The following is a 22,154-nucleotide window of genomic DNA, read 5'->3' on the forward strand; positions in this document are numbered from 1 at the left end:
TTTGAAGCTTCTGGAAGGCTTGTTAAAACACAGATGCCTGGGCCCACCTCCATAAACTCTGGCTCAGTAAGTCTGAGAAGGGCCTACTTTCTTAGGAATCTTTGCATTTGAAGACGGCCCTGCCAGTGATGGTTGGGTACAGAAAGGGTGCTTCCATACAAGCGTCGTGGATGCCATTCCCCCCCTCCCCAAGTTAGCCCTGTGTAAAGACTGTTCTGGGTCATGGCTTGCCGTTGTGGCGTTTAGACACATTAGTGCCCTGATCACTGGCATTGTCCTTTCCCCATACAATCCATGACCAGAGTGAGCACAAGGAAAGCAGAGCCTTCTGGGTGATATCAGAGAACCAGGAACTGGGGTGGGCCACCTCAGGCACCATCCTCTTAGGTAGTCTGAGGGAAGGGAAGAGGTGGAGTTGACTGTTTGATATGTGGTGGCATGTCTTCCCACTTCCCTTCTCTCCTTTCTAAGGCCAAACATTCTTATTGATCCCAGGGTGTTCCGTTTTTGTCAACAGTTCATTTAGTGCATGATGTATAGTGTACATCAGATCTCATCTCTGAGAGCCATTTATTTGACGTGTGTTGCTGAACCAGGCACTGTGCTGGGTGTGAGAGAGACAAAGATGGAACCACCGTTAATAGGGAAGACCAAAGAGCAAACAGCCATCACCATATGCTATACTAAAGTCAAACAGAAAACATGCCTGTGGTTAAGTGTCTTGGGGAATTTTCTCCCCACCCTCCTTGCTTCTTGCTCCTCTCTTCACCTTAGCTTGGGATGGGATCCAGGATGGTGACCAGGCCGACAGCTGTCAATGACATCTTCTTGAATTGCCTGGGCCAGGTCTCCCATTGCGTGGTGGAGTGTTTATTTACTACCTGATGTCCACTGTTCTCTCAGTGAAGGCTCTCGGTTTCTGATTTGTTCAGGTGCTTTAACCTGCTACCAAATGAACTGAAATATTCCAACTTTTTTCTAGGCAAATAGGAGACTTTTCCATACCATATGCGCTGTGGCCTATGGGAAAACAGGCAGATGAAAAGCTAAAGGAAGCAACATGGAGAAATCCCAACAGCTCTCTGATTGGGGTGTTCACTCTCTCAGCTCTCTGAGCTCTGAGCCTGGATAAATGATGCTACAGGTCTCACAAGGGACCTGTGGTCCACATTTGAGACTTCACCAGATCTGGCTTATTTTAAACTGGAACTGAGAACCCCAGGCCAGAGTCCAGATCCAGTCCTTAGAGGAGCCTTTCTTCAGGGCTGTCTCTGTCATGGGAAGACCAGGCCCAAGACCCTGGACTGAAGAGTTAGTGTAACACAGGCAAAGAGATAGGATAGGAGAGAGAATGGAAGGACAGAAGGAGAGGGAGAGTTGAGAGAAGGGAAAGGAGGGAGGGAGGTGGTATGTGCGAAAGGAACTGTATTAGTTTTCTGAGCAGCTGTAACAAAGTACCACAGCCTGGGTGGCTGCAACAACAGAAATTTATTTCCTCACCACCCTGGAAGCTAGAAATCTGGAATTAAGGTGTCAGCAAGTTTGGTTCCTTCTGAGGGCTGTGAGGCGAATCCGTTCCATGTCTATACCCTGGCGTCTGGTGGTTTGCTTGTAATTTTTGGTGTTACTTGGCTCGTAGATGCATCACCTCCACCTCTGACTTCATCTTCACATGGCGTTCTCCCTGTGTGCATGTCTTTGTGCCCAAATTTCTCCTTCGTATAAGGTCAACAGTAATATTGGATTAGCGCCCACCCTATAACCTCGTCTTAACTTGATCATCTGTAGAGACCCTATTTCCAAATAAGGCCACATTCACAGGTACTAGCGGGTAGGACTTCAACATCCTTTAGGGGGACACAATTCAACCCATAATGGGAACACAGGTGGGAAAGAGAGGAAGAGAGAGCCTGATGATGGGGCAGGTACCACAGTACTGTGTCCAGTCCCTTCTCCCTCAAAGATCCCTGGATGGGGCAGTGTAGCTTCTGAGGCTTTGGGCAATGAGTAACAGATGGATTGTCCCTTGAGGAAGTCTCATTTCTGAGGCTGAGAGGAATAAGGTGGAGATGGAAAGGACGTTTGTGTTGTGTTTGGGGATCCATGGCTTGCTTGGTTTTGTTCCTGAGCAGAAGACATGGAGAAGAAAAGTCCAGCTACATGAGGACAGAAGCCAGGAGACAGGGTTGTAGACCGGGGATGCACTTCTGACATCTGGGTGATGAAGGGAGGATCAGGCCATGAGAAGATATACGAGCAGCGAAGTAACACCCCTGCGAGCCAGGAGCTGGGATGGGGCAGAACAGCACGCATGCGGGACATGGTCCTGGCGGCCTGGGGTCAGGAAAGCCTGCTGCTCCCTCCAGGCCTAGTGACTCTGAAAAGCCTGGGGATTTGTGGGAAACTCTGAGTCCTATGCTGTGTGGAGATGTAACACTTGTTGCATTGTCCGTGAATGGGATTCCTTCCATTAACTGTGTAATGAACGCTTGGGGGGAACTGTCACAGGTCCATTAGAGTGAGTTTCCCCAGGAGTCTTGCGGGAGTCAGAGCCAAGGGCAGCACGGCCGAGACCCTCTATGGTGGTCATACCAAGATGGTCCATTCTGACCCTGAGCCATCCCAGCAGGTGTGGACCAGTTCGAGGGTTTTTGAGGTGACTCTGTCCATTTGAAGAGCACCTGGAATTTTATTTCCTTTAGGGCAGCCTTAAAGTATCATCCAGGATTATGGGTTGTGTAGAGTCCTTTTAGGGCTGATCCAAATCCTAGAGTCTCAGGGGATATGCAGACTTTGCTTGACTTGAATCAGAATAGCCATCTAGTTGTCTCTATATTCATTTGACAAACATTTATTGAGTGCCTAGTGTATGCCAGACGCAGGGCCAGTCTCTGGGGAAACAGCAGTGAGCAGATAGAACCTCTCCCCATGTCGGGCTTACCTTTCAGGGGGTGGGATAGGGGGCAGACAGGAAAGGACTCAGTATCTTACTTGTCGAGTGTTGAGAAGAGCCACAGAGATTCTTAAGGAGAGCAGGGGAAGAGAATGGAGAACATCACACATAGATGGAGGGGCTTCTGATGCCAAAATCTGGGTCAGGGGAAGCCCCACTGAATAGGTGACAATCGAGTAAACACAAAAGTGACGAAATAAGCCATATGGCTGGATTTCTGGGGCAAGAGCCATCAAGTGGAGGGTGGGCCAGGTAAAGGCCCTGAAGGGGGGTGTGCCTGGTGAGTTTGAGGTCAGCGTTGCCGGAGAGGGTGGGGGAGGGTGCTCTGTCACAAGGGAGGGGACTGAGCATACTCTGAAAGCCTCCTGGAATTGAAGCTTTCTGTCTCATCATCCTCACGAAACTCAAAATACCCCAGAAATTCTAAACTTCATCTTCCAGGGTGTCTGCCTCTTGAACCTAAAAGTCACGCAACTCCCACCCCCAGTACACCTGATGTAGGGCTTGGGAAATATGGTCCAATCTAGCAATTCCTGAGTGCTGTCCATCCGGGCCCCTGCTGGGCTATCAGCAGAGCAGCCTCATATAACCCACTATTTCACCTCTGGCTCTATGAATGGCTTCGAGGAAAACACACATACTTGCACACACATACACACACACGCAAACAATGGAAGAAGCAACTGAGTCAAAACGAAAAACATTTTTTTCCATGAGACGTTTAGGCTCACATTCTAAGATCAAAATCAAAACAGAAACAATGAGAAATTCACATCAGGAGCCCCCAGTGTTGGTTGTCCCCACTCCACTGCTGATGACAAGCCTTGTGATGATGCCTTCTCCTGACAAGCCATCAGGAGAAACCCACCTCACAGTGATGAGTGGTTACCCTTAGTCAACTGTTCCAGCCAGAAACCCCAGCACTCTGAGCATGCTGGATTCCCTTCTCTCTCCCATCCTCATCACTCCCTCCGTGATCTTAGGTCTCATGGCCTTGAACATCTTCTATGTGCTACTGGTGTCCGACTTTCCCTCTGAGGCTAGACCTCGCCCCCGACCTCCAGCTGTCGTATGTCCAGCTGCTTACCCTCTTCTCCCCTTGGCTGTCTAAAAGACATCTCCAGCCTCACATGTCCCAAACTGAGCCACCGCTCTTCACCTCCTTCTACCTGCTCCCGGTTTTCCCCGTCTCAGTCGATGGCAATTCTATTCTTCCAACTGCTCAGACCAAAAACTTGAAATCATCCTCAACTCGTCTTTCTCTCACACCAGACATCAGCAAATCCTACAGGTTCTTCCTTAAAATATGTTGCGAAGCTGATCATTTCTCACCACCTCCACTGATGCCGTGTTGGTCCACGCCCTCATCCTTAACCACTAAAGTAACGACTTAGTGGGGCTCCCTGACTCTGCCCTTTGCTTTCCCGCTGTCTAATCTCAGCACAGCAGCCAGAGCAATCCAGGTAAAGTCCAAGTCGATGGTGTCTTTCCTCTCCTTACAACCCTCCAAGGGGTCCCATCTCACTCGGAAGAAAAGCCAAAATCCCTACAATGTCCTCCAAGGTCCCACCGGATCCCCCCTTGCCTCTTTCCCCTCTTACCCTCTCATTCCATTTCCCATCACTCTCCCCCTTGCCCACTCTGTTCCAGCCACCTGGTGCTCTGATGTTCCTCAAACAGGCCAGGTACACTCTCACCTCCAGTCCTTCGCTTTTGTTATCCTCTCTGCCCAAAATGCTCATCCCCAGATAGCTGCCTCACCCTCCTCCTTCCACAAATCGTAACTCTCCTGTGAAACCTCCGCTCCCCACTCAGCGGCCATTGTCCTCCTCCAGCCCCACGCTCCCCAGTCCCCTTCCCTGCTCTGTTTTTCTCCTTAGGTCTGAAACTGTCTGACCCGCTGTATATTTTATTCGATTATCTACCTGTCTGTCTCTCCCACTCGAATGCAAGCTCCACGAGACATACATTTTGGTCTGTTTTATTCATTGCTGTCCTCCCAGTCCCCAGACTCGCTTTGGCATAATAGGTGCTCAATTAATATATGTTGGTTGAATGAGGAAGTTTTATTACTGAAGGAGCATGCCCTCCTCTTCTGACCTCCCTCCCTCAGTGGCAGTGTGGCATTCAGATGCTCTTGTGAGCACAAGGGGCTTTCAAGAGTGTGTCCCCAGCTTCCTTCATTTTCAGAAGGACAAGAACTGTGGTCCTTGGGAAGGGAGGGAGAGTCTGGTCCAGCTTCACGGATCACCTGCGGGAGGCTGAGGGTGTAACAGACAGCTAGCTCCCTGAATTTACGTCACACATACAGCCTCTCTGAAATCAGGAGGGCATACGTCCTGCTCCTTTGGGTGGGGAAAGAAATCTTCCTATGAACGAGATTCAAATCCAAACTCCTGGGATGTTCCTGTTTGGGTTTGGTCCCAGTAGTGACGGCTTTGATTTTCCCCCGGAGTTGTGTTCTGTGGGGTTCTACAGAGCCTGGGAACAGTGAGGGCATTAGGACCGGGAGCGAGGCGCGCGCTTGGCTCCGGCTGTGTCTGGCAGAGGTCCTCTGGCTGAGCGCGGAGCTATGTGTGAAAGGAAACCAGGCACTGCCTGCCGGCTTCACATCTGTTGATCTGACCTGACTGGAAGCGTCCAAAGGAGGACGGCTGTCAGCTCTGCTGGACCGAGGACCCGCCAGCTCCCCCCCACATCGCATAGCAACCTGATCACGCGTGCAGGGGGGAAACGAAATACATGGGACTAAAGCCCTGAGCAGAATGGAATAACGATTTTTTTTCCCAAGGATAAAAAGGAGTAAAAGGGGGGCAAACAATTCAGTTTGAAGTCCCCGTGAGTGGGCTTTCAGAAGGCAATTAAAGGAATCCACTCACAGAGGATTGGGTGGGACTTGGGTCCCGTGGCTCTCTGATTGTAAGTGAAGCTGGTCTTACACACGCTGTTGGCAAATGTCAGATGGGAAAACAGGAGCAGGTTAAGTGACGATCAAAGAACTTCCAGGTGGAACCAGGAACCCAGGTTCTGCTGTCAGCTTGAAGGAACCTGGAGCAGGAGGAGAAAGTGAACTTGAACATGACCTGTTGCATTTGGCAAGTTCCGGCAACATGCTCCTAAGGAAGCGATGCAGGCATGGACCACGCAGACTGCAGTTCTTGCTCCTCTTCCTGATGCTGGGATGCGTGCTGCTGCTGGTGGCCATGCTGCATCCCCCCCCGCACGCCCTGCACCAGGCCGTCACAGCCCAGGTCACCAAGCGCAGCCCTGACGCTGAGTACCGCCTGAACTTTGGGGACTCCCAGGAATGGGTGCTTGAGGCCGAGGATGAGGGCCAAGACTATGACCCCCTGGAGGGCCTGCCGCCCTTTATCTCGCTGCGGGAGGATCAGCTCCTGGTGGCTGTGGCCTCACCCAGGGTCAGAAGGAACCAGAGCCAAGGCAGGAGAGGTGGCAGCTACCGGCTCATCAAGCGGTCAAGCAGGAGGCAGGACAAGGAGGTCCCAGAGAGGGACTGGGGGGCCGAGGAGGAGGACCAGGAGGTATCTGAAGATGAGCTAACCCCTCTCAGCCTGGAGGAGGCGCTCAGTGCCCGCATCCCCCTGCAGAGGGCGCTGCCCGAGGTACGGCATCCGCTGTAAGTAAGGCCCTTGCTTCCCTTCCCCCATTATTGGAGTGCAATCCGCAAAACTCCGGGATGCAGCCTTCCTGCGCTCTGCCTCCACTGTCCTCAGGGCAGCGCTTCTCAAGGTGCGGTCCCTGGACCAGCAGCAGCAGCATCACCTGGGGACTTGTTAGAAATGCAGAGTCTCAGATCCCATCACAGGCCCGCTGAGTCAGACACCCTGGGTGGGGTCCAGTGATCTGTATTTAACCAGTCCTCCGGATGAGGACCACTGTCCTAGAGACAGAAAAGGAGGACCTCTGACTTGTTCCTTCTCTTCCCCGTCCTGGGTTCTAGTCCTCCTGTGTCTGGATTATCGGGTCAAACAGCTTTATCTCTGCAATGCAGAGGAGGCCTGGAGCAGATGTTCTCCAAGGCACTTCTGACTCCAGTACCATTTGATATTATGATTGTTGTCAGTGTTTGCTTTTATTTTGTATCACAATAACTATTGCAGCTAAGATTTTTGTGGCTCCTGCCATGTGCCTGGCTTTAATCAAAGAGCTTTTCATGTATTAACTCATAAAGTCCTTAAAACTCCATAGAATGGGTGCTAGAACTACCATCATGCCTATTTTATAGGTATGAAAATAAGGCACAGAGAGGCCAAGTGACTTGCCCACAGTCACACAGATAGTAAGTGCCAATGCAGGGATTTGAATCCAGGCAGAAGCTCCAGTCTGCCTGAACCACCACTCTGTGCCACCCTCCACTAGACCAAGGGGACAGTTCCAGTGCCCATGAGCTAGAATATGCAGCCTAACCTGGCAGGTGGCCTCACCCCCAGGAGGCAAGCTGGGAGTGTGATGACATGCAGACTATGCCCAGGGGAATGGTGGGCTTGTCCGGTACATCTCCTGCCCTCCCCCACCATCACCACGGCTGGCCCCAGAGGAGGGGGCCTGGTTACCAGCGTCCAGGGGCAATGCAGCTGGTTATCTTGGGTGATCTAGGTCCCTTCCCTGTAAGCCACCACTCTTCCCAGAGCCCAGAGAGTTTCCTGGGAAGCAAACACCCCCTCTGACCCTCTGGGTGAGAGGATCCGAGTAGAGCAGCAGCTGGGAGCAGGACCATTTGCTCCTTGGATCCGGGATGGGGCTCGTCTCAGCCTAGCTGCTCAGCCACTCACTCTTAGGGTCGTGCAAATGCCGGGCAGCACCCGAGAGTGAAGCCTCCTTAGGCGGTGTCCCTGGTGCCTCAGTCACCTCTCCCTCGTCCCAACCCTGCTGCTCTGACTCCAGGTCTTGGCCTGAAAAGCTCTTTCCAGGAAACTCCCAGACCCAGCCAGCCCCACCCCATTGAAGTATGGTGCTCTCTGGAGTTTTAATTCATAACACTCATACCAACCGGAGCTAATGGTCATTGATGCCATGCCGTGAACCGCCAGGTCCCAGCACACAGTAAAGAAATGATTGCTGAATGAATGAATATACAGTTCTAAATTCTTGGATACATTTTTCCATTGGCCTAGAGCAAGAATGAGCAGAGCAAGAATGAGCATCCTAATTTTGTTAATCAGAAACATTGCCTCAAACAAGAGGTCTGTGACTACCAAAGGTGCTTGTGTGTATGTGACCACGTGTGTCTGCATTGTGTATGTGTGTTTGTGCATATGCATACTTGTGGGTGCATTATGTTGTGTGTGTATTAAACAGATGCTGTGCATGTTTTGTATGTAATGCATTATGTAGTGCCTAAGGGCCTGGTGCCTGTGTATGTTGTGGTGAGATATGCACAGCTACAAGCTGTGTGTTGTGTTGTTACCTGTGCATGTGTGTTGTGGATGTGTTAATGTTTATGTATGTACGTATGTTTATATGCAGTGTAATGTGTGGTACACGTATGCATTGTGTGTGTTGTGCATGTGGTATGACATGCACCTTCATTGTGCATGTGTGTGTTGTGATGTGGTACTTGTTTTACTTACATTTTTGTGGCACGTGTATGTGTGTATATTGCGTTGTGACTATGTTGTATGTGCTGTGTGTGTATTATGTGAGTGTATTGCATGTGTGTTATAAATGTATACACATTTATAATGCACTCATGTGTGTATTATGTATGTTGTACATGTGGTGTGATGTGTACTTGTACTGTTTGTATGCACTTGCGTGTGTTGTGATGTACTGCTTGCTTTGCATGTTTGTGTGGTACATGTGTGCGCGTGTATTTGGTGTGTGTTGCACATGTATACCATGTGAGTGTGTTGTGTGTGTGTGACAAATGTGTTGTGCAAGTGGTACACATGTACATGCGCAAGCGTGTTGTGTGTGTTATGCTTGTGCTGTGAAGTGCGTGGGTGTGTGTTGTGCATGTGTGTGAATTTGTGGTGTCACTGTGGGTACATTTTGTGTTGTGTGTGTGAGGTACACGTATGCATGTGTGCACCGCTTCTGTGGTTGCCTCCTCCAGCCAGGGTAACCAGCTCATCTCAGGTTGCCCGGGTCTTTCTTGTCCTAGAGACCCCTCAGTCCCAGGCAAATGGAACCCTGGGCCTCCCCAGCCCCAGCCTGCCACTATTCTCACAGGGCAGCACAGCCTCAGCTCTGTCTGGAGGCGTGTGGCGCCCTCTTCTGGCACCAGCCAGTCTCTGCCACCTGTGAGGCCCAGGCCTTGGCCCCGAGACTCCCTTCTCCCATCTGCACTTCAGGCCCGGGAGCCTCTCCGTCCTGGCACCTCTCCAGGATACACACGGGATTCTCTGCAAAGTGAGGCAACAACCCCTCACCTTCCCTCCAGGGTACAGGGTTCTCTTCCTCCTACCACTTTAAAACTGGGCCGAAATACAATCCATAAAAGAACAACCATATATGAAGCACCTATTCTGTGCGAGGCCTGCACTGCTACTTCCCCACCAGGGCCAGGAGAACACTGACATCTGCAGACCGCCTCCTGTCGTAGTGCCCCCCACACCGTCACCAACCCCAGAGTCTTGCAAGCCCATCCCTGACTCCTATCCTGGACAAGCCCCGCCGGCCCAAGTTCCTGCACTAAACTCCTAAACCAGCCCCGGCCTTTGCTCATTCTCCGGTCCAGACCACAGGCCTTTTCTGAGTACCTCTAGGGTCATTGCTGGAGGTCAGTTTGAAAAGGGGACATGCGAGGAAAGTTACCAATAATGCAAGACCACAACAGAAAACAAAAATCAATGTGAAAGAGGTCAAAAGGCAGTTTCTGGAGAGAGAGGTAAAGTTACAGTGAACACCGAGCACTTACCCTGTGCTAGGGACTCTGTTGAGTAGTTTTCATTTATTTAATCTTCATAACAAATGCATAAGGTAGGTGACATCATCATCTCCATTTATGAATGAGAAAACCAAGGCCCAGAAAGGTGAAGGGACTGGTGCCAGGTTACCCGACCAGGTGTGTCTGACACCAGAGTCATGCTCTTAATCACCGTGCTGTACGTTCTGGGCAAGTCACAGGAGCTGGAAGCATTTCAAGCTTTTCCATCTACAAAACGGGGAGAACTCACACTGGTCCACAGGGAGACACGGAGGGGGATGTTTATCACAGCGTCCTTGGTGGCACTGAGGAGTTGGAAGCCACCTGGGCATCTCATCCCAGGGCACTGGAGGAGCTGGGTGCAGCCCAGAGATACTCTGCGGGTGGGGGTGGGGGAGGCCTGGGGGGCGCGTAGCAGCCAGAGACTCGGTGCACACTACCGATGGAGGGAGCCCGTCCAAGTACCACACTAAGTGAAAGAGTAAGACGCAGAAAGAGGTCCATAGCACAACATCATGAGGGAAAATGTAAACTCGATGCACGCTGACAACCCATTCTTTGCAAGAAGACATGAAACTCAATGGAATGGTTGTGCTGTGGGGGAGGGCAGGGTCCTGGGGGACAGGGGCAGGGATAAGGCAAATGAATATGTAGATGCAATAAAGAGAAGGGCCCACGATGGAGCCACGGGCTGAGGAACAGGATTCACTCAGCCCTTCAAAGCTGCTGTCAGAAGGTAGGCAGGGAGAAACAAGCCTTGCCCGTTCTGCCTTGTGTGGCATCGACAGCTGTCAAAGCTCTTCCAGGCCCAGCTCTCCTTTGATCATCCTGGCATCCAGCACAGGGCAACTGATGCCCAGGATCAAAGAGGTTCCCGACTGAGAAAGCGCTTTGTAATCTCTGTGTCTAGGCAGGCAGTGGCTCTCAGACTTGAGCGTGCGTCAGAACACCTAGAGAGCTCGTTAACATACAGAGTCCTGGCCTCCACCCCTATAGTTTCTGACTCAGTAGGTTGAGGGTGGGGCCCAAGAATTTGATTTCTACAACTTCCTGGGTGATGCCGATACTGCTCATCTGAGGACACTTTTTATGCCTAACAGGTTGGACGGAACGAGCTTCTCAAACTTTAACGTGCATGCAAATCTCCTGGACATCTCGTTAAAATGCAGAGTCTGATTTAGGAGGCCAGGGGTATGGTCCAAGATGCTACATTTCTATCAAGCACCCAGTTGGTACCAGCACTGCTGGTCCACAGATCACACTTTTGAGCGGCAAGGGGCTACATCACTGGTTCTCAAAACTATGCACATATCAGATCCCCCCATATTGCTTGTTAAAAATGTAGATTTTCAGACCCCATCACTAGAGCTCTCCATAGTTCTGAGTTTAAGCCCTGTGATCTGAATTTTTAAAAACCGATGCTGGACAGCTTGGGGAACCACAGCAAGTGGAGAGATAGTAGAGTTCTGGAAGGTTCTGCGGAGGAAGTAGTACTGGGATTGGAAAATAGAGAATAGAGGCAGAGAGGAAAAAAGTCTCCTTTATGACCCAGGATTTTGTATTTGAACATAAACGTCAGCTCAGCTGTAGCTGGCTGTGTGCTACCTGCTTATATCAACTTATAAATTGCGTTTATGGGTCGGCCCGTGTTTCTCTGGTTTATGTACCCACGACTGTGACTAGAGCATATGGCCATAGGACAGTGGGCCTGGGGTTGAATTCTGGCCCCACCTCTTACTGTATGACCTTGTGCAATCACTCAATCTCTCTGAGCCTGTTTCCTCAACTATAAAATGGAGATGATGAAAACACCCTTGCATAAGCTTGTAGATCAAAGTGTGCGATGATTTTCCTCCTAGTATCCAAGTCCAAATAGAAGATGCCCTTCTCATATTCTGGAATACAGGGCCTAGGAGTGAGTTGCAAAGATGGAGGGAAGTTGGAGCAGGCAGCTGTGGACATCACATTATTGTCTTTTTTCTGATCTAAGAGTTATTTTCTGCCCCTGTGGGCTGCTAAATCATCACAAACTTGGCAGCACATTGGAATTATCTGGAAAGTCTCAGAAACTACGCATACTCAGGTCCCACTTCCGGGAATTCTTGTTTAGTTGGTCTGGGGTGAGACCTGGGCATCCCCAGGTGGTTCTAATGTGCAGCCAGGGCTGAGAGGCACCAGATGGGTGATGGCTTTTGTTCCCTCCCTCCTGCCCCGAGGCCACTTTGGCAGCAGCTTTGTTGTCAAGGAGAAGGTGGTGTGGCAATCCACATGGTCAGGTAGGTTCTGCCAGGCAGTAAGCCACACCAGGATGACTCCCCGCCCCCTCTGTTGGCTGGGATAGCCTGGGCTGCAAGAGAGAGAGGAGACAGCTGACAGGGCATCAGTAAATGAGAGGGTGGGCACGCTCCTGCGGGGGATGAGGGGAGAACAGGAACAGGATAGGCTGGGGCAGAGACTAGGAAGGAACTCAGCTCACCCCTTCCCCCCGGAAGGGAGGGAAAACAACCCAGTGTGGTCAGTAGGAGTGCTAGTTCTGGTGCCTGGCCAGCCAAATCACGAAGGGAACCCACAAGCACCAAGCTTTCAGCCCTAGAGTCCAGTGTAGCTACGGCTGGGGGCAGAGCCTCCCCTGGACCTCCACTCTGGATCCATCACCCCTCAGTGGGGTTGTGGTGTAGACAGGGCTAAGTCTACCTCTTTGAGATCAAATGCACTCATGGTAGCCAGTGCGGTAGGGTCTTGCTTTGTGCTTCAAGCTGGCCTTGGGGATTAGATTAGAGATGGTCAACCTACATGTTTTTTAATTACTGGGAAAAACAGGTATTATTTACCCCATTGCCACTCAAAGTATGGTCCTCAGGCCTGCAGCATCAGAAATGCAGAGTCTCAGGCTCCATTCAGACCTACTAGATGAAAATCTCTATTTTTAATAAGATCCCTAGGTAATTCATATTCATATTAAAGTTTGAGAAATGCTGATGAGGCCAATGGTTCACAATCCTGCCTGCACATTAGAATCAACTGGAGTTTTACAAATCATTACGCCCAGGCTCCACCCCAGGCCAACCAATTAAATGCAATTCACCGAGACTTGCTCTCTAAATGATTCTAATGTGCAGCCAGGCCGAGAACTACTGACTAGGCCCTTTTAGCTGAAAAGGAACTGAGACACTCATGTTACTGCAGGTGGCGGGGTTACTGCAAGTCTGCATGGGAAGTAAGGAACAGGGGCCGTCAGGGAAGACTGCAGGAGGTGCAGGAGGAGGCCAGGAGGGAGGCTCACAAGTCATAATACTTCTGGGCCTGGGCCTTCCTGACGTCCTCTAGCAGCTGGTCTCCCAGCGCCAGCTCGTGTTGCCCTCACAGCAACTTACCTGTTAATGTCTTGCCGCTAACAACCACTGTCCTCCACTCAAGCTGTGGTCCAGGGACCACCAGCATCAGCATCGCCTGGGAGCTTGCTGAGAAGCACTGGGCTACCTCTTGGCTTCTACTGCCTCATCTTGAGCTTACTGCTTGTTCTACGACCTGCCACCAACGCTGACCCTCTCTGTATGTCTGAATATCAAACTCCTTGAGACAGAGGATCTGGAACATTCACCTGACCACTATCTGGGGGACATTATCCCTATTAGGGAGAACTGTTGCACCAGGATGCTTCATAGGCCCTGGTCAGTGTTCAGACCAGCGACTCCCAGTTGGTGCCCATCTTTAGTCCAGGGCTAGGAATCCAGGATCAGAGCAAGGCCAAGGATGCCCAGAGCTCCTCAGAAGGAGTCTGAGAGACTTCAGAGGACCTCCACAAAGAGAAGGGGGCTGCACACACCCTGCGTGACTTGTCCCCACTGTGGGGAGTGACAGGCTGGCAGCATTAGCCTCAACTGCAGGCTCCAGCCCTTCCCACGCTTCTCTCTCCTCCATAAGCTCCTTTGTCCATGCCTCTAAGGATGATCCCCGGGCTGTATCCCAGCCCTTCTCTCCCCAGGCCTGGCCTGGAAATTGGTGTTCCCAAGATGAGCCCCACCAGTTACAGACAAGATGGGCTGAACAATGGGATTTTCACAGAATGTAGGAAATTGGCTCTATGGTATTACTCTCCTGTTTATGTAGACAACGAGCCTATACACTCCTTGAGAGCAAGAACAGTGTCTACCTTCATTCATTGAACAAGTATTTATTTAGCAACTATTAAAGGTGAGAAGGTGAGCAAGACGCAGCCAGCCCCAACCGCAAGGAGCTTGGGGAGCACTGAGGGAGGCAGACAAGCAACCAGGCTGATACCTCGGTGCGCTCGGGGCTGAGATATGGAAGCCCACCTGAGTGCAGGGCCCCTGCTGATCTGGTAGGAGTTGGGGGTCAGTAACCCCAAAACAGCTTTAGAAAACCCAGCAGAGACCTTTCTACTCTGGCCTGGCGAGGGGAGGGTGGGGACGTGTTTGTGCCACAGCCAGGCCATCTGGTGCAATGCTGTGACCCATTCTCTTCAGAATCATCATCCATATGCGTGTTCCACATTCGTGGGAGTTCCTGGAGCTGCATGAGGAGGGCAGGCATGTGTGTGTAAACACAGACCGGGGCTCCTCTTATCCTAGAGTGGGAAGATAGAAAGCTAACATTTACTGAGCAGCTCTCTTGGGCCAGGATGGTCCCATTAATCCAGGCAGCACTCCTGGGCGGAGAAAGTTATCAACACCCCGCGTTGGCTGATTAGGGATGTAAATAGCAGAGCTAGGAGTCAAAGCCAAGTTGGTTTGATTCCAAAGCCCTTGGTCTTTTCTTCCCCCTGCTGCTCCTCAGAAGATGGACAGATGAGATGTGTGGGCATTGGACACTTGTGTGATGTATCCAAACAGAGATAGTAAAATATTCATCAGATATAGGGTTGAAGGACAAAGAAAGTAGCCCCATATTTAGTAATAAAAGCATGCATTTCTTCATGGATCCTCTTCACAGGTACCTGGTCACATGCGGGCACTGCTTTACAATGTCCAAAAGCTATTTCCCTGCCCTGCCACGTTTATTCCCTCTGCACAGCCATGGCACAAACAGAGCAGGAAGAACGCGAGTCCCCACAACACACAGAATCTGGGGCGCCGAGAGGTGGAGAGACTGCCCAGGGTCCCTTGCGGGGACTGTTTACCTTTTGGACATTTGTTTGTTTACCTACCTTATTCCCTCAAAGGATTTGAAGATACATCATAAAATAGAACTTTGCTAGTAATATAATGTTTAGTCAAGATAAGGGGAAATATACTTTAGAATATCTTTCCTTCTGTTCGTAGTATTCCTCCAGCCTTCTGCTGCCTCCAGGCCTTGGCAGAGGCTGTGACATCTGCCGGGAACACCGGTCCCCACCCACACACCTTCTCTCCACTGTGTCCTACCCACCCTTCAGGTCTCGGCTTCCGTCTCACGGCCCCACTCCCTCAGCGTCTCCTTGGAGCACTTGCTACAGTTGTCAAATAATTCTTTGGTTATCTGTTTAATAGGATATAAACTCCATGACATCAGAGCCTAGTTTAATTTGGGTTCCGCCGAGGCAGACCCTGAGATGAGGATTGGTTTTGCAGGTGGGGCCAGGGCGTGCTGATGGGGGACTGGGGACAATAGAAGGCAGCCATTGGAAGGTGCGTTGTCAAGGCAGTGACCTGTGTGGGCAGCTGGAGGATAGCCCTGTGGGGAACCTGGGAGACGATGTGGGACACGCATCTCAGTGTTACCCACCCTCTACTCTTAGGGCGGAGGTTGTTGGATATTAATCCGCCAACTCTTTTAGTCACTGGCTGAGGGCTGCTCACGGGATGGGTGGGAGGTTAATTCTCCAGCTCTTCGGGTTAGCTGGTGCTTGGGCAGAGCATCCCCCACAGTCAGAGAAAGCCCTCCAACAACTGGAAGTCTGGCTGTCCTGTATCATAATGACATGACCCAAGGGGATATGGGCAGGGGCACCACAGATTCTGCTTCAAAGATCTTATCTACTTAATTCATCTTTCAATTCTCACACATAGTAGATTGTCAGTAAATATCTGTTAAATGACTGGATGGAAAGACAGAAGGTCAAGATCAAAGAGAAAATTAGAATGAAGATAGGCAATCCATAGAACCCTCTCAATAACTAAATATGCTTTTTCTTCCCTCTGAGCTTCCTGACAGCCAAATTGAAAAAGAAACACAAAAGATATCATGATCCTTATTGCTCACAAGGAGCAAACACGCCAGGTTCTCAGAGGAGGAAATCTTTTCCCAGCACTTAGATCTGACAGGAATTTCCCTCCAAAGCTGCTTAGAGGGGATATAAGTGACCCAGTGGACAATGTCCTCAACAGGTTCCCTGTGTAACAAAGCAGGTACATACAACTGATTCTTGTTCTGTCCTCTGATGAAAGCTGAGAGCATGATGCCAAGCATGACTCCACATAAGCAAATTGCTAAGGCGGCCAAGACAGTGGGATCTCAGTACGTTGCTTTCTGAGGACCTTAAGGAATCAGTGTGGACGGTTCAGAATATGTGAAGGAACCGATGGATTTCATGTTCTTCAATAATCTTCCATCATTGTCACTTTGATTTGGACACTGGAACCCAAGCTTTATGACTCTGAATCCAGAACATTCTGTTAGCACTTTAGTCCAAGATGACAATGTATATACTAGTTAAGAGTGATAGGTTTAAAGTCAGACTGACCATCAGCTATTTGCTGTGTAACTTTAAGCAAGTCACTTAAGCTCTCTGGACTCTAGTTTCCACATCTTTAAAATGGGAATGTGTATCCATTATCTAGTGCTGCAAACACACCACCTCAAAATTTAGTGGCTTATAAAAATAGATAAACTGGACTTCATGAACATTTAAAAATTTTGTGCTTCAAGAAAATGAAAAGACAACCCAGGAATGGGAGAAAATATTTGCAAATCATATATCTGATAAGGGATTTGTATCAGAATACATGGTGAACCCTCACAACCCAACAATAAAATGACACCCAGTTTAAAAATTGGCAAAGGATTTGAATAGACATTTCTCCAAAGAATACATAAACACGGCCAAAAAGCACATGAAAAGATGCTCAAGTCAGTATGGAAATGCAAAGCAAAACCACAATGAGACAGCATTTTGCCATTTTAGCCACTAGAATGGCTAAAATAAAAAGACAGACAATAGCAAGTGCTGACAAGGATGTGAAGAAGTTGGATCCCTCGTACACTGCTGGTGGGATTGTAAAATGGTGCAGCTGCTTTGGAGAACAGTTTGGCAGTTTCTCAAAATGTTAAACATAGAGTTACCATATGATTCAGCAACGTCGGTCATAGGTATATACTCAAGAGAATGGAAAACATATGTTCACACAAAAACTTATACATGGATGTTCATAGCAGCATTACTCATAACAGCCAAAATAGACACACTCAAACTGATGAATGGATAAATAAAATGTGGTATATTCAAACAATGGAATATGAGTCAGCAGTAAAAAGGAGTGAAGTACAGATGCATGCTACAACACGATGAACCTTGGAAACATTATGCTAAGTGAAAGAAGCCAGTCACAAAAGGCCACATATTGTATGATTCCATTTACATGAAGTGTCCAGAGTAGGAAAATCTATAGAGACAGAAAGTAGATTAGTGTTTGCTGGGGGCTGGAGTGGTTGCTGAGGGGATGCGGAGTAAGTGCTAATGGGTGGTGGGTTTCTTTTGGGGGTGATGAAAATGTTCTGAAATTAGGTAGTGATACTGGATGCACAATTTTGTGAATATACTAGAAACCACTGAACTGTACGCTTTTATAAGGGTGGATTTCATCATATATGAAATATATCTGAATAAAATTATTATTTAAGAAAATTAGTGGCTTAAAACAATAGCCATTTATTCATGATTCTATAATTTGGACTGGACTCAGCTGGGCAGTTCTTCGGCTAATCCTACGTGGGGCCCCTCCTGTGGCTGCCGTCATCTGGAGGCAGACTGGGATTGAATGATCCAAGATGGCCTCACTCATATCTGGCAGCTGGCGCTGGTCCCCTGCTGGGGCACCTCAGCTTTTCTCCAAGTGGCCTCTCATCCTCCATCAGGCCAGATAGGCTTCCTTGCATGGCATCTCATGGCAGCAAATGGAAGTAGCAGGGCTCCTTGAGGCCTAATCTTGGGAGTCCCAGAACATCACTTCCAGTACATTCTATTGGTCAAAGGAAATCACAAGACCAGCCAGGTTCATGGGATGGAGAAATAGATTCCATCTTTTGAGGAGGAAAGTGGCAAGGTCACATTGAAAAGAAATATGCATATGAGAGTGGACGGAATTATTGTGTCCATTTCTGCACACATGAAAATACCTATTTCAAAGGGCAGTTAGAGGATCAGGTGTGATGATGCATGTAAAGTATTTAGCACAGCACCTGGTATACAGGAACACTCACTAAATGGTGACTATGATGAATATTAATAAAACACTAACATCATCACATGGTCTACCCTAATTCCCCCATTCCTCTGTGGTGAGAACAGATCAGAGACTCAAAGCTGCATGGGTCTTTAGACCTCGTGTAGTGAAGCCCTCATTTATCAGATCTGGGAACTGGAGCCCAGAGAAGAGAAGTGACAGACTTGTACAAGGTCCCGTATCTCCCTTCGCTCATGGGGGATTTGGAGGTCTGAGCGTGACGTAGGGTCTTCTTCCAACGCACACAGCACAGCCCCTCCGACACCTGGTCTCACACTCTTCCCTCCACACCAGCGTCTTGGCTCAGGCTGTAAATGTAGTGCTGGCTCCACTTGCAGGAGGGGTTTTGAGGGGAAAAGAAGCACAGAGGGCAAAAGGTTGCCTGGGGATGAAGGAACAGTAGTTCCATGAGTTACGGGTAACTCAGACGTCACAAAATGTCAGCCCACGAGTTGTATCCTGTCACAGACATGTTATTTGGCCACACAGTTTTTTGAAAAATTGAAATAGTGACCAACATTTAAAAATCAAGATATTTCCCATAAACAATTCAGGTTTATGGCTTTTTCTGAAAACCAGGAAGATCTGGCAACTCTGGGCTGAATTTCCTCCTGGTAACAGTAGCTGCTGCTTTTAGGGGGGCCATGTGGTCTCTAGCTGACTGCAGCCCCCATGGGGGCAGGTCACTGTCTACCTGGCTACCTGCCAACCTCTGTAACATTTGAGTTTGTGCTCCGTCCATACCCAAATGACAGATTAGAGCACTAAGGTGGGGTTGGCCTACATGAAAAAAAAATCCTTGTTGGCTGGACCTTAGAGGATTTTTTTAAGGTTTCCAGTGGCTTCTCTGAATCACTACTCAAGCTCTATCTCTTGTTCTGGTCTACCCACCCCTCATTCTCCACCCTCCAAAGCTCTGTAAGATTGGATGGGAGGTGGGCAGGAATTGTTGGTATACAGTTATGCGTCACTTAATGATGGGATACATTCTGAGAAACGTGTCATCAGGCGATTTTATTGTTGTGCAAACATCATAGTGTGTACTTATATGAACCTAGATGGTATAGCCTCCTACACACTAGGCTATATGGTGCTAATCTTATGGGACCACTGTCATATATGCTGTCCGTCATTGACTGAAACGTCATTATGTGGCACATGACTGTATTGCGAAGCAGATGACAGGTCTTTAGCACCATGTCCCTCCTTGTGCCCTCTCTTTCCTGAGAGACCCAGTGTCCTCATGGTGACATCAGGGGCCAAGGGTTCCCAAACACAGGTGAGGAGGGCCTCATGATCTGGACCTTTTCCTACTGTTCCCTCAGCATCTCTCGAATCTTAAGCACTCACATCGGCTAAGGAGTTAGTGGTCACTCATTATCACAGTCTTTACCTTCCTGAAGGGAATTCATCCTGCATGTTAACAAGACAAAATGGAAGCCACCAAAGCCACCTAGATGAGCAAGGAGATGGGAGCCCTTTGCTCCCCGTGGCTGCCTGGGTGATTGAGGACATCTCACTGCTAGGCCTGTGTTCTAGGGAGGTTGAGTCCAGCAGGGGACCTGTATGAGCACCAATCACTCACACAGCCATCTTTGCCTTGATCCTATGTAGGATCCTATGTAGACAGTACTGCCATGCTGCACAACTCCAAGAGCCACTATCACGTGGGAGTCCATGAACATGGCACCTGCTGGAACTGGGCAAGGCAACGGTCCCAGTGATGGAAATGAGGATTAGATGAGATAGCACATGGGAAAATTCTACAAATATCAGGAACCAACATTCCCAGAACACTTGACCAGTCTTCTACCATGTTGAAGGACAACATCAGAAGCCAGCCAGCACACAACACTACCCTGAGTAATTGCGACAGCTTCCATTTACTGAAGGCTTGCTATGGGCAAAGCACGCGACACATCTCTTTGCTTATATAATCTTTAGACAGCCCTCTAATGTAACTCTATTTGTTACCCTCATTTTAGAGATGAAGAAATCGAGGGGGGACTAGAGAGGTATCCAGGCACATGGAGGCTTGCAAGAAATAATAATAATTAACATTTATTGCACTCTTACTATAAACAAGGCCCTGGGCTAAGTATTTTATATGTATTAACTCATTTGATCTTTCCAACTACCTCATTTTACAGATGAGAAAACTGAGGTTAAGTAAATTGCATGCTCAAAAAGGACTCATTGGGGCCAGCCCGGTGGCTTAGCGGTTAAGTGCGTTCACTCCGCTACTGTCTGCCCGGGTTCGGATCCCGGGCGCGCACCGACGCACCGCTTCTCCGGCCATGCTGAGGCCGCGTCCCACATATAGCAATTAGAAGGATGTGCAACTGTGACATACAACTATCTACTGGGGCTTTGGGGAAGAAAAAAAACGGAGGAGGATTGGCAATAGATGTTAGCTCAGAGTCGGTCTTCCTCGGCAAAAAGAGGACGATTAGCACGGATGTTAGCTCAGGGCTGATCTCCCTCACACACACACACAAAAAGTACTCATTGGAATCACAAAGATTGAAAAAATAAGAATTGATTACTCTAGATGTAACTGGGTCTGTGGATCTGAAAATCGTTGCAAGGAAGGATGGTTATCAGACAGCTTATGTCACTTGCCCAGGTCAGATAAGGACAGAACCAGAATTTAAACTCAATGACAAGGCTTGATCTCTTTCCACTTGACATATAGACTCTTCCTAAGATGCCCTAAACTGACACAGTTTTTGAGCAAGGTGGATGGAGTTGCATTTGGGCTGCCCTTGGGGCATCGCGTGTCACACCCTCCTTCTCCACTCCATGCTATGACCTGGGCCCACGGGTGTAGAGAGGGCTCATCCCTTTTGCCTATCCTCACAAGGCTCAGTGCTGCCCACGTGCTGACACAGCTCATCCCTGGTGATGACCATGGAATCCTGTAAGTCCATGCATATATTTGGTATACCTTCCTTCCACTGGTGTCTGGGGGCTCACAGCCTGCACCATCCACAGGCCCCTCCTTCTGGTCATTCTATCCACCAGAAACAGCTAATCCCTGGCTCCTCTGAAAAACATCTAACAGGCCTGAGACACAGGGCTTGCCAAACTTCTGTTTATAATATTTAGTGCTGTGCTCCAGAGTTGTGTTGAGGGTGTTGGGCCTTCTCACACACCACAGGATTCACTCAGAGCCCACGCTTGTCCTCCCCTGGAACACCAGATTATTTCCATGGTTATTTTCAGCTCTTGTCTCCCATCAGTTTTGCAGCTGCCCGAAGACATGCCCCAAAGCTGTCTGTTTTTGTCTTGAAGGCTGTGAGAGCTTCTTCCCATGGAGTGGGTGAAGGGTCCCTTCTGAGCTGATGCCAGGACATCCACTTCTGCACCTCAGCGAAGCGTCTCCCTCAGCCTCATAATAGCTTTCAAAAGCCCACTTGGCCTTTCAAAAGCCCTAGCAACGAATAGGTTTTTCCAGTCACACTCCTTGCCCATTCTTCAGTTCTCCACCCTCTCTCCGTGAAGAGAGAGCACGGTTCTCTCTCTCCACAAAACCTAGAAAATCCTGGAGCAAGATGCTGGACAGAGAGAAGGGGAGTCTTACAAAATTCTCTTTGAAACCCCTGCTTCTCTGGTTTTACCTCTTCACTTTCCTCTCTCCTACCTGAAGAGGGACCCAAAGGGTCAAGAACACAGAATTTCAAGGCTGGAAGAGCCTTAGCGATCCATCATGTAGTAACGGTACCTCTTCTAATGATGGCGGCAAATGCTTGTACGGTGCTTATTCTGTGCTGGCCACTGTCCTTAGTGCTTTAGGAAGGCCATGTCATCTTCACAGCAGCCCTACAAAGTATTACCATCCTGAGGAGACCAAGGCCCCAAGTATCTAAGC

The 22,154-nt window shown here is 49.2% G+C and overlaps 1 protein-coding gene across 1 annotated transcript in view; it reads left to right on the forward strand.

Annotated features, from left to right (window-relative positions):
• The first annotated feature begins 6,063 nt into the window (after positions 1-6,063).
• The window catches only part of GALNT15 (polypeptide N-acetylgalactosaminyltransferase 15), a 44,100-nt gene continuing 28,009 nt past the window's right edge, over positions 6,064-22,154 (forward strand). The window contains exon 1 of the mRNA XM_004419399.3: positions 6,064-6,590. Within this exon, the coding sequence (XP_004419456.1) occupies positions 6,064-6,590 (527 nt within the window). The remainder of the gene's footprint in view (positions 6,591-22,154) is intronic.

Source organism: Ceratotherium simum, chromosome 5, assembly GCF_057802395.1.
Source record: "Ceratotherium simum simum isolate JZ-2026a chromosome 5, ASM5780239v1, whole genome shotgun sequence".
Taxonomy (NCBI): Eukaryota; Metazoa; Chordata; class Mammalia; order Perissodactyla; family Rhinocerotidae; genus Ceratotherium; species Ceratotherium simum.